At 44.4% G+C, this 12,724-nt stretch overlaps 1 protein-coding gene across 10 annotated transcripts in view; it reads left to right on the top strand.

The window, feature by feature from the left end:
• Ttll5 (tubulin tyrosine ligase like 5) overlaps positions 1-12,724 on the top strand; it is a 248,179-nt gene that overhangs the window by 33,964 nt on the left and 201,491 nt on the right. For 9 of the 10 annotated variants that reach the window (XM_036206323.1, XM_036206324.1, XM_036206327.1 and 6 more), the window contains 2 exons: positions 6,132-6,201; positions 6,928-7,012. The exons of the other annotated variant lie outside the window; for it this stretch is intronic. In XM_036206323.1, the coding sequence (XP_036062216.1) occupies positions 6,132-6,201; positions 6,928-7,012 (155 nt within the window). The remainder of the gene's footprint in view (positions 1-6,131; positions 6,202-6,927; positions 7,013-12,724) is intronic. 10 annotated transcript variants of the gene reach the window in all.

The following is a 12,724-nucleotide window of genomic DNA, read 5'->3' on the forward strand; positions in this document are numbered from 1 at the left end:
AAAACTTAAGCTCAGTAGAAATAGACTGTAGGATTAGGATTCTGAAATTTAGTCAGCATTTAAGTCCAAACTTATTTATTTCCTTTCATTCTGGACATTTGGTGGGTGCTATCTATTTTTCCTTTACTTTGGGTAAAAATATCCTTTTTGTCTCTTTTTCTATTTTCCTTCTTTTTTTTTTTCATGTGGATATTTGTGTGGTGTGTGCATATTTGTATGTTTTTTCCCACGGGAGCATGTGCGTGCGTGTGTGCACGCGTGTATATGCAGCGTGCAGCTGTGTACCGGTGTGCCTGTGGAGGCCCAGATTGGTATCTGGCATCTTTGATTGCTCCTCCACTGTATTCTTGGGAGCAAGGTCTTTCCGTTAGGCTCAGCGTCTGCCTGGGCTCGTTGTCAGTGTTCATTGCTCTGTCTCTGCTTCCCAAGGCTGGACTGTCAGTCATGCTTCACTCACTGGGCGTTCCCAGGGCTCCTGAGGATCTGAGCTCCTGTACTTTGCTTGTACAGCAAGCCCTACCCGTAAACTAAGCCGTCTCCTAGGCCTCTGTCTCCACTTGTTGTCTGCTTTTTGAAGGGTCCTGGGTCTTTCCTCCACTGGCTATATATATTAGTGTCCAGGGACACTAATTCTCTGATTTTCATTGGTACTCCTATTTATCATTGTACAGTAGATCCCCACATTTGCGAGGATGCCACTAAAATGTTAGGAAGATACTCTTCTGTTCTTGTCTTTTTATTGGGATTGTCTTTCCTTCTGATGGAGGATTTTCTCAAGTCTGAGAATCCTTAGATATTAGCCATTTTATAAGTGAAACTGGCAGCTGTGAGCTTCCTATGATGTAATGTTGTAGCTCCCCCACCCCCATACCTCTCCTTGTAAGGATGAAGCATGCTGACCATCAGCTTCCATAGGTGGGTTTGGGTGAAGAGCGTGCCTTCTACCTTCTGCGATAGGGAGGGCCTCTCTTGTGGGGAGAAGTTTATGGGCCATTCCATCTTGGGCAGAGTTACTTTTGTTCTCTCTTTTTAATGCCTGTTGGGGATAGAGTGGCTTCAGGTCCTTTTCTCCTCCATGAGAACCCTGCACCATCTTAGATTTGATCTTCTGATGTCCATGCTACTGCTTGGGGTGTTGGAGAACTCCCACGGCCTCACTGCCATGCTGTGGGAGCTAATCAGACTTGCTCCTTGGCCTACCCCACTCTTGTTCATGCTGACTGCCAGCCTATACCTTTGCAGGGGCCTCTGGAAATCTTCAGTACCTGGTATTTGGGGTTGGGGCTCATACTGCTCTGCTCTGTTTTTATTTTTCCCTTGATCTTATCTGCTCCATGTCTTTGAAGATTTACTTAGATGTTTGATCTGTTCAGGCTCCTTTTGCTTTTTTTCTAGTCTTTGTTATTATTTCATTCTTTTGAAAATATCCTTTCTGTCTTTCCAGTGAGCTCTGGAAGGAAAGGTTGGGGTAGATAACGTTTGTGTGTGTGTGTGTGTGTGTGTGTGTGTGTGTGTGTGGTCAGTACTCCATCTTAAATTTCCCAGTTATTATTTTCACATTGAGCTATTTTCTATGTGTGCAAGAAAGGAACTTTGGAAAGTCTTTCTTTTGGAAAGTCCTCAGGATCAGTCTGGATCCATGGACAGTGAACAGTTATGGCCGAACTGTTCTGGCTGGAGAAATGGTAGACTCTAGTCTGATAGAGCAGCTACTACAACATCATGCCCCGGCCACAGGTCCTGCCTGGTAGCTGGAGCCCCTCAGCTCTGGGTCCTGTGTGACATAAAGCATGGTGGGATGCTGTGGCTCTTTCTTGTCTCTGTGACCTTGGCATAAGGCCCCTCTGGGGCAGTCTTGCCTTCAGCTGTTTGCCAGGAGCACAGTGTTGTTGGAATTGCAAGGACGGCACTAGTTTGGGTTTTCGCTGCCAAATGGAATTGCTATTGAGAGTCAGCTGCGGTTCAAGTTTGCTTTTCATTTTCTTAGACACGAGTCAGAGAATAGGATCTATTCCCAGCTCATCTGGGGCTTTTTTCTTTTGGAATGATCTTTTGCCCTAGTGATTTGTTCTTTTAAAGCTAACATCATAAAGAATAGAGAAGCTAAACTTCCCTTAATGGAGCTGGGAACCTCTTGCTCCAACCCTTCCCTGAGGCCGAGGCTCATAAAGGGAATGACGCGTCTTTAGGGAATGCGCGGTTGGCAGCCTATGTAAGAGCTGCTTTCTCCTTCCCACCTCTCCATGGGCTCAGTCCCTTGAGACCCCCTGCATAGATCAAAGTGCTTGGCTAGACCTTTGCCAGCCCCCCCCCCCCCCCCCCACACACACACACACTGGTGAAGCTTTGGAATGAAACTGATTCTTTGAGATATTTAGTGGAGGTGCCAGACAGAAGCCTGGGAAGATGCCAGCGTGCACAGGAAAGCTGGTAACATGTGGATCCAATGGGAGCGTATTCCCATTTCACCCCGAAACTGGAATTTTATCACCTTCTTCTACCCAGACCTACAAAGTGCACTCACTGTTAATCTTCCTCCCTCCTTCACCGCCCCTTCTTTCCATACCTGGACCCTTTCCCTGGAATATGTGACCCATTAGCCAATGGATGAAGTAACTCTTTCCAAGGCCGCTGCCTGCCTTTCTACGGAGGGAGAGGAGAGGGAGAAGGAACACTGAGGGAAAGGGTCGTGCAGAACTCAGGAGTGGGGGAGGGCGGTGCAGGGCACCAGAGGTGGATGGTAGGGTCAGTCCCTCACTGCCCACCAGCATGAGAAGACCTTAGTAAAACCTCTCTGTTGTTGTCATAGCGTATGGGAAAACAGCCACAAAGGCAACTTTTTACCATCAAGAGAGCAGGAAAGAGAAAGGGTGCCTTTTGTGCATCGAAGGGAGCTTTGTGAACTCGTACCGAGGGAAACATCTTAGTGGCTTGGCTGACGGCTCTTAATGATGTGCTCTTATCTAGAAATGCAGCACAAAGGAACAGGCTGTTTACTCCAGCTTCTTCAGTAACCTGACCAAATGCCATACTTCCCCAACTTAGGATATTGAAATTGAGGTGGGGGAAGACCTGGTGTTTTCGGATTAAGGTAGGAATTTCACTGCTGAGGTCTTAATTCAGTCATCCTGTGTCATCCGTTATCTGTGGTTCTATTAATAGACATCCTGAGATTGCGAAGTACCAGAAGACTTTGGTCATACACCTCACCCTGTCCTCCCTGTGTGGATCATCCCATCTTCTCCTGTTTTTATCTTTGCATGATTATCTTATGTTCTCTGTGCTTCTTATTGCTTGACAGTTATTTAGTAAGTGCCAGATATTATCATTCTTTAAAACCTTTGGAGAAATTCCTATTATTTTATATCTTCTAGTTCTTCTGTGTCTTCACTGTATTGCTCTGGCATGTGGCATGTGGAGATGAATGTTGTCAAGTTGTAAAATTTGGTAGTCAGAACCACACAGATACTATTGAGTTTGCAGTAATATTAATAGCAACTGATATTTCTTTTTTGAGACATTTTTGAGAGGACTTCACTATGTAGCCTTGGCTGACCAGGAACTCACTATGTAGGCTCAGACTGGCCTAGAACTCACAGAGATTCACCTGCCTCTGCCCTTTGAGGCCTGGGACTAAAGGTGTGCACCACTACTCGTAGCACCAACTGGTATTTCTTGAGCATTTAACCAGTGCTTTCCATTTGCCTTTCAAGTAGACTCTCCTGTCAAGATTACCCTTTCTAAGAATCCCATGTCACAGTTACTCTTTTCTTAGTAAGTGGTCGAGTCAGGTCCAGAGCATCTTCTTAACCACCATGCTTTTCTACTCTGCAATAAATTAACAAGTACCTCAAGCTTGAATCTTAAGATCCAGTTAGGAAAATAGAAATATTTCCAATTTCCACAGCAAATCTGATTCTTGTATTAGCCTGCTTTTTACTTTGGGAGGAAATTCTACCTTGAAATGGAAATACTTTTAAATTAGTCAAGTGAGGATTAGTTAGTGAGTAGGAAATACACTTAAGGATGTCAAAGACTTATTACTTGGGCTTTAAGGGACAATACTAGGCAAAGGAACCATTTTCAAATAGCCCTTTAGTCTGTGAGCTTTTCATTTTCCTTATGCAGAGAGGAAAGAGAGGAAAGAGAGCTGAGCCAGTACTGAAGTGTCTCAACAGAAGAGGTGGTGTCGTGCATAGTTCGGTGGAAGAGAGGAAGTAGGCATGGGCACTAGGTATGTCACGGCGTGGAGAGCCGTCGCCGCCAGTGTGTTCTCTGGTACAGAGGACAGGTGGGTACCAGTCATGTACCTGCTCTAATCTATAGGCGTTCCTCAGATGTAGCCTACAGTTGTTGCTCAGTTGTAGCCCACAGGTGCTGCCTGGCTGTGATTGATTAACTTCATGTCTGGAACCCAGCCTGCAGCTTTATTGCTTGTCTAGTGATCACATGCATTCTTACTCACTCCCTGACTTGGAAATGGTGATAGTCCTTGTGATAGACTGATCAGGAAGTGTAAGGGCATCAGGAAGTGGGATGGGCGATTGAGTTCATTGGGGATGAATGAATGCTGATGTCATTGTGTTCATTTGACACAGAGTTGAACTGTAAAAGCTGTAGCTGCCTTTGAGATAACAGCAGTAGTAGTTGGGCTAGGAAGTGCCTTGTTACAGATTTTTGGATTTGGGGACAGTTATTTTGTGCCAGAATTTGGGGAGCGCATGAGCAGAGCTTGAAAGTGAAGCTCCTGAGACTCTGCTCAGGCTCCGGTGCTGCACCAGTGTTGCAGCTACAGTGCACACAGCTCTGTGACAGCATGGTCCACTGTTGTCCTTCATCTGCAGAGTACACCCGCCCCTGGGGCGGGGTGAGGGCGAAATAACAACTGGGACATGCTAAGAACCGCTCTTGGCACATGGTAAATGCTCAGTACTTCCATTAAATTGTAATTATTTCTGCAAATGTTGCTAGTTATTTCCAAGCAGCTACTGTAGTTAATCTCATAATTGCTATTGTTGCCATTTATAGTTTGAAGCCCCTGTGCCCATCTGGAGTGACTTGCAGCTGATCTTTCTGTCTTAATCTAATAACGCATGCAGTTGTTCTGTTTGAGACATATTCATCTTACTGCTTCCTCCATGTGGAAGCTGCAATAGCTTCCTGCTTCCCACCATATTAAATCTCAACTCCCCTTGCCAGTTCAAATCCCTGGGCCAAAAGGTTCCCTCTCCTCCCCACCCATCAGCCATTTCCCAGTTAGAGCTTTCAGGCCTGTGAATCTGGCTCCCTCCTTTCTGCTGGACTTTGCAAATGGCAGTGGCCTCCTTTTCTCCCCAGCACGTGCCCTCGGCTTTCACTGATTCCTCCTGTGTCTGCTCTTCTGCTGGCCAGGGCTGGCCTTTCCTTCACAGCCCTGCAGACTGGCAGCGTGACATCTTATATTTGTGGAGCTGCTGCTCTGTGTCCCTTTACAGTCTACATCTTGCTGGTCTAACCCGAAACAGTAAGCCCTTTAGGGGAGAGGAGCTGCTGAATCTGAAGTTGTGTGAGTGTACAGTTGTATCTCTTTTCTTCATCACTGAGTACTCAGTGCTTTGCACATGGGCCGCAGTACCCACTGTTCCTTACTTATATAAGTAATTTTACCTGTTGGCGAGATCTGTAAACAATCTAATTCAGTCTTTACACAAGTTGCTTAGCAAGTGACTTAAGTGCATCAGGCATCCACTCCATCTTACTGGGAATGCTAGGCTGCATTGTGCGTCTGGGCCTTTCCAGAACAGCTTAATCAGAGGTGCATTGGGGACAGTGTAGTGTTTTAAACTTCCATTTGTCTTTAGAGTTGAAAAGAAGCAGCTTTTTATTTTTAAGTAGCTCTTATTTTCTTGGCAAATAACTCTTTTATGCCACACATATAAATCTTTAAAGCTGTTTAGCTGCATTTATTATGAGAGGTGCTATGTAAATTTATTTTTCCCCATTGTAATTGGGTACCCACAGTGGCATGCCATATGGCCAGTTGACTATTATGGGTTTTCCACAGTATCATTTCTTAAAAGGTTAAGAACTTTGCCCCCTCACTATTCATTTTAGGATTTCTCTCTTTTCATTCCTTTCTGTTTACTCAACAGCCAAACCAGATCTCCCTGGAAGAGAACATCTTGGTCTCGCGTTACATTAACAATCCCCTGCTCATAGATGGTGAGTTGTGATTGACTCTTGACTAGATTGGGCTGGATCTTGCTCAACTTTGTAACATTTTCATAGACTTCTCTATAAATATTTTAGAGGTTAGTTTGACATTTTTGGTACCCAGGGTTCCAAAGATGAGGATGGTTCTTTTGAAACTGAAATTAGGTGATACAGGAGAGATAACTGCTCACACATGGACACGCATGCATGTACACACACACACACACACACACACACACACACACACACACACACAAATATACACACATGTGGTGTCTGTGGCGGGCAAGCCATACATGGCAAAAAATGTTTTTCCATACAGCCATATAAACAAATAACTAGCCAGTTGTAGTGAATAATCTAAAGAAAATTCACTACTCTCTGCTATACCTGGGAGGCATAATCTAAGAATATTTTTTTGCTTTTGAAGAAACTGAGGTCACAAGACTTTTGCCTTGGTGTCTTGGTGTTTTCTCACAAGCACTCAGAAATCTCCTCACATGAATTCATTCTTGGACCATGTTCCAACATTGTACTGTGTGTATTTAGCAACTATACTGCATAGCATGGTGTGACCAATTCTTTAGTCTCACAATGCAAGATGTGTGCAGTGTGTGCTTTGTGTGAAAAGGATTGTCATCTTTCCACAGCTCTTGGTTGTGTTGTCCTGTTCATCACAACAAAACATAGATGAACTTCATTTTCCTTGTGACTCCCAACTTTCTTTCCTCCTAGATTTCAAGTTTGATGTGCGCCTCTATGTGCTCGTGACTTCCTATGATCCCCTTGTCATCTATCTCTATGAGGAAGGATTGGCTAGGTAAGAGGTGTTCTCAGGTGGAGGATTGGCTGGGTATATTTGAGTGGATAGGCTGCTGCTTTCTGTTAGGTTCAACTCAGGGAGATAGAGCGTGCCCAGATGGGCTTCAGTGTCAGGAAGCAGTCTTGGAAGCCCAGCTTCACTTGCCGGTCTACACAGAGTGTGTGGGAACACACACCTTTCCTCAGGTGCAGAGGCCACAGCGTAATTTCATGGAATGAGGGTTGTTATGAGGGCTCTAGGATATGAAGATGTTTTTCAGAGTAGATCTAGAAGGGAAAAATAAAAGCCACATTTAATTTACTTGTCATACAGCAGGTCCTTATGTTAACCTTCCCAACAGCAATACCTGCTGCCCGTTTGCACCAGAAGACACAGCTTTGCATAAGCAGAGGATGGCGGTGGCTTTTTTGAGCTTTCTGAATGGGGTAATAGGTAGAGGATTGGAGCTCATTGAATAGTCATGTTTTCTCATATCATGAGGTATTCACAGCTTTCACCCCTTAATATACAAGTTATATGCTTTGCCGTGGTTGTGAATACAGTTCTCTTGGGTGCTTAGTAGGTTTTAAGGTAGTGCCTGTCAACAGAATTAAATTCTAAATTTATAATAATTTGGAGTTTTGTCTCCCATGCCCACAAAGACTTACAGGTGACAGTTTCTGTAAATCCTTTAAGTAACTCTGTTACTTTGCTGTGTGTTCCTTTCCCTCACTTTTTTGGTAATCCGCTTCTTTGCTCTGCAGTTCTCCTGTGTCATGGCCTTGATGGGCTAGCACGTAACAGTCTAGAGGGAGCTTTGCATCTGTGAGCAGACATGACACTGGGAAGTCAGTCTGTGCGTTTTTCTGATTTTAGAAAATTTATTTGAAAATGGAGACTACATGAATAAAAAAAGGCTAACCATTTGTGTTTCTGAAGAAAACAGACGAGTCCTTGCCCTCCCAGAACTTCTCAGTACCTGCTTATCCTTTTGACAGGCTGCACTGTACTGTGACAACTGAGTTTTCTATTTCCAATTTATTTTGGAGTCAGGGGACTAACCAAAGCCGCTCGCTGGCCGAGCCATGTCTTCTCTTCACCTCTAGGTGGCAATGACAGCTTTTATAAGTTCTGCCATATTCTTAACTAAGATTTATGAGTTGGAGCCTTGGGAATACTGGAGGCTACTAACACTGCATCGTCCTGCCCTCTTGTCCCTTGAAAACTGAGAAGGAGAAAAAGAGAATGTTTCCCAGTTGAATAAAGGCCTTGCACATAAACTATTAGCTCTAACTGGATTGTCTTAAGGCAGACATTTTCTATAGTATTTATGGATGTGAGCTCCTATACTTTGAAGTGTACATAGAAAGAAGACCAATATAAATGTCAAAGCCTAGTTTCCATATCGTCTAGAACAGAGAGAAGGTAAAATACTCCTGCTTCTTATGGGGGGCACATAGGGTGCAGTGGAGTGTGGTGGTGTAACAGCCTTCTAGGACTTCCCTCGACGTGTAATGGGCCTCTTCATTATCCTTCCCATCCCTCCTCGCTCCAACTCCTGTCCTTGCTTCTGCTTGGTCTTCTGGAGAAGAGAGGGCATCTGTGCACACTGTTTCTCAAGGGTGTCCTACCAATATATTTTGTATCATATCCTAAGATGTTTCATGTACAATACTCACTACGAGTACAATTTTATACAGTCTTTGCATCTTTATGGTTCAGAGCATAAAATGAGAGCAGTACCAGCATTCGTTAGTTTGCTGCAGATGTGTAAATAACTCTGGCTACCTGCTGTGTTTTTTTTATATATATATCAGAGCTACTGATTTAGGGACAGCTGTCTTGTTTCCAGTAGGAACTGGCATATACATGTGCATACATACACACATTTATATGGCCAATGGATGCTTTTCCTACTGATTTAGTGACAGTTGTGTGTCTTGTTTCCAGTAGGAACTGGCATGTACATGTGCATACATACACACATTTATATGGCCAGTGGATGCTTTTCCTCACTGTTAGCAAAATAGCTTTTTAAATACTCATACCATCAAGCCAAAAAGAAGGAAAAGAAAACTTTTCAGGTCTTTAGTGGGTTTACCTGAAACTGGGTGGATATAAATCCGTATCATAGGTGTACTCATGCATTATCTCGAGCTGTTTGCGCAGACATACAAGGCACACTGCTCTGTGCAGGTTCCTCAGTGTGTCTGCGTAGTCACTGTTTGTCTTGGCGTTCACTCGTCCTCCCGTTTCAGAGTGTGCTCAGCTGTGTCGTACAGTCCGCATCTGTCTGCAGCTCCTCCACTTCTGTCTGCAGCTCCTCCGCACCTGCAGCTTCTGCTGCGCATCTGCGGTCGCGTGTGCCTTGTGTAGACATAACTAAAGGTAATCAGTTTGGGATGAGATCATCAGGTGGCTTGACTCCTAGACGAGAAGGAAAACCATAATCTTTCCTAAAGAGACAGACCTGGAGGCAAAAATAATTAGTTTCCTTCTTTAGGCTTTTACACCCTGTCATTTTTGTTGGGGCTTCAAATTAATGCTAGGAGCCTGACGTTATGAAGGTCACTGCATTGTGAAATAGGTTATTTTGTGTAAATTCCTTCCCTTTTAGACCTGGTAAAGGAAAAGACCTTTGTTTCATTCTAGGTTAATGTTTTCATTTGTCTTTGTTTCAGTCATACAAAAAGCAGACCTCTCACTGATCATTTTATGTGTAGGAGTGTTTGCCCGCGTATGTGCATGCAGAGGTAGAGGAGGCTATTGGATCCTCTTGAGCTTAGAGATGGTTTGAGCTGTCATGTGGGTGCTGGGGACTGAACCCAGACCTTGTGCCGTTAACCACCGAGCCATCTTTCCAGTTTCTCCTCACTGGTCATCATAGCTATTCTAGATGTCGGCAGGATAGCTATGAAAGCGAAGTTGCCTGTCTGGCACTTGAGTCGGCTGGCTCATGATCCTGGTAGTAGTACTTCTGCTGTGGCTGCTGCTGTAGAATTTCTCTGTAAGTTGCTGTTTTGAGCTAGTAACAAGGAGACATCGAGTTTCTAGAGAGAGGGGTGTTGTTCTCACCAAAATGGTGGAGATAGATTTTTATGTCAGAAGTAGAATCCAGAAAGGCTTTGTTCTGGATTTTAGAACTCTAGAAGGATCCAATCTGGGATAGAAATGATTTGAGACAGTCCCTTTTGAGACAAAGCTAACAGCCAAATTTGCGCTGAAACAGGAGTTTTTATTTTTTTGTTTTTTTAAATTAAAAACGACATTGACTTGAAAACCATATGTGTTGTTGTCAGTGACTTAAAGGTAGCAGCAGCTCATGAAGGTCCACGGGGAGCTCTGAGGGTCTCGCCCGCATCGTGGCCGTGGGAGGAGACTGAAAAGACCTTTTCCAGTGCTGCCCTTGGCAGGCTGCCATCACCAGCCCTATCACCCAGTGGAAATGCAGAAAGGACCCCAATCATTTTGTAATGCCTTTCTCCCCCCTCCCCCCTCCAGGCCCTTCTTCAGTAGCCTTGCTTGCTAATTAACACTGGCTCCGGGGGGATATTTACCTTTTCTGTGCTGAATTCCTGTGGTTTTGAAAGAATTCAGGTACTTACTGATTGCCAAGGAATTCAGATTACCTCACAGGCTGCACACTGTCCAGAATCTGCCCCAGCAGCCAATTGGGGGACGAGACACCGGCCCCGGGGAGAAGCCCTTCCCAGCCTCACTGTCACTCTGCCTGCAGGCCCTTGGTGTTTGTGAAGTTTGAGTCATCTCTGGCTCCCAGGATGGGATCAGGCTGGTAATCCCCTCGCAGATGCTCCCTCCCAGTCACTGCAGCTTTTGGCAGCTCCCTGGCCGCAGCTGGTGGACAGTAGATCAGAGCACTCTGGGGCCTCTTGTTCTCTTCCGTAAGATTTTTCTAGGTCAGGCCAGGATGAAACCCAGTGGCTTGTGGCAAGGGTGCCTAAGGTGAAGTCTCATTGCCCAGGCCTCTCTGCTCAGGACAGCTAGATCGCTAAAGATAACTCCTATGTCACTATTACAGTCCCCTTTCTTTGTGAATTTCTTCGGAGTGTATAAAATGTATCTACCAATTGAGTGCTTAACTCTTCTACATCTAGGCTCCATGACTGTGCCCGTAAGAATACATGCTGTCAGGTTCTTAGGGCCACACAGTTTGTCGAGGGGAAAAGAGTATGTGAGATGTCATTGATTTTGTGCTTGTTTCCATATTGGTAAAGCTTTTGGAACGAATGACTTAGAAGTAACCACCACAGATGCTTCTTTCCAACATGGCCATAATCAGTCTGTTACCATCTAGGGGTCTTGATAGTCATGTGTCTCCCTCATCCATCAGTTAAAGAATTAAAAGGCAGGGAAGACACAACCACCTCAAATATCCAGTACAACCATCAGCACTCCTGGGAAATCTCAGACACAGCCCACAACATCAGCCTGTAAAGAAAGGCTTTTATTAGGGGCGGGGCAATACACAGCAGGGCACATGCAGAGAACACTGTAGAATACTGGGGGACTTGCAAGGCCAAAGCCTGCTCTCTCCTCCAGGGCTGGGGCCTTTAAGGGTCTTTGAGGGGTCTTCATCCCTGCATTTAGGGTTGGTCAGTTTGAACAAAGAGGGGAAGGCTGATAGGCCCACAATTTTTGGGTAAACCTTTCCTGATCTTGCCTTAAACTTGTAGGACCTTAAACTTATCAAACTGGCCCACAGCCTGTTGGGCTTTAGTGATGGAGGGGCGTTAAGGCCTTTGTGTCTGGTCAGAAATATCAGGAAGGAGCTGGAAGTTTGCTATCTTTGTTTCCTAGTCATGGCCTGTCTTCCTGTCTGTCTACCTATCAAGTGTAGCTATCTAATGCTAGTCCCTCAAGTTGAAAATAGCATCAATTGGAAATGCATTTAAAGAAGATTTTATTATTTTTATTTTATGTGTAAGTGCACTACATACATGGAATGCTGGAAGAGGCCAGAAGAAAAGATTCTAGGGTTGCAGGTAGTTGTGAGCTGCTATATGGGTGCTGAGACTTGAACCCAGGTTTTCTGGAAGAGCAGCCAGTGCTCTTAATTGCCAAGTCTTTAATCCCCTCAGCCCCTGAAAATGCATTTAACACACCTGACCTACCAGACATATTAGCTGAGCAATATGGGTCACTGTTGGTATCGGTTGTTAACCTCCTGATGGTCTGGGTGACTGGCCACAACTTGCTGGACTGCTCAGGATTACTAGATAGTACCAATACATATTACTGGTGTGGGAGAAGATCAACATTCAGAATTCAAAGGGTGATTTCTTCAGAATGCAGATTAATCTTACACCATTGTAAAGTGGAAAACTACCAAACTACCATTGGAAGCCTTTTGTGTATGCTATTACTGAAGCCCTTTCTTCAGTCACGCACTCACATTTCAGAGAAATCATGATTCCAAGTATTGATTCCAAGTGAAGAATGTTAGAAAAGGGAACGTGTAGCTTTTAAGACTTGGTTTTCAAAATAGAGATAACCCATATTTGTTTATAGATTGATTATCTAAGAAAGTAAGATCCCTATCTTTTCTTAGCATCAAGGTCAAGGCTGTGAAATTGTCGTGTGGGCGTTCTTAAGTCTTACTATTTTTTAATCACATTTATCTGTCTGTGTGCATGCATCACAGTGCACACACAGAAGTCAGAGGACAACTTGTGGGAATTGTTTCTCTTCTTCCATGTGGGTCCCAGAGAT

This window comes from Onychomys torridus, chromosome 14, assembly GCF_903995425.1.
Source record: "Onychomys torridus chromosome 14, mOncTor1.1, whole genome shotgun sequence".
In the NCBI taxonomy this organism is placed as follows: Eukaryota; Metazoa; Chordata; class Mammalia; order Rodentia; family Cricetidae; genus Onychomys; species Onychomys torridus.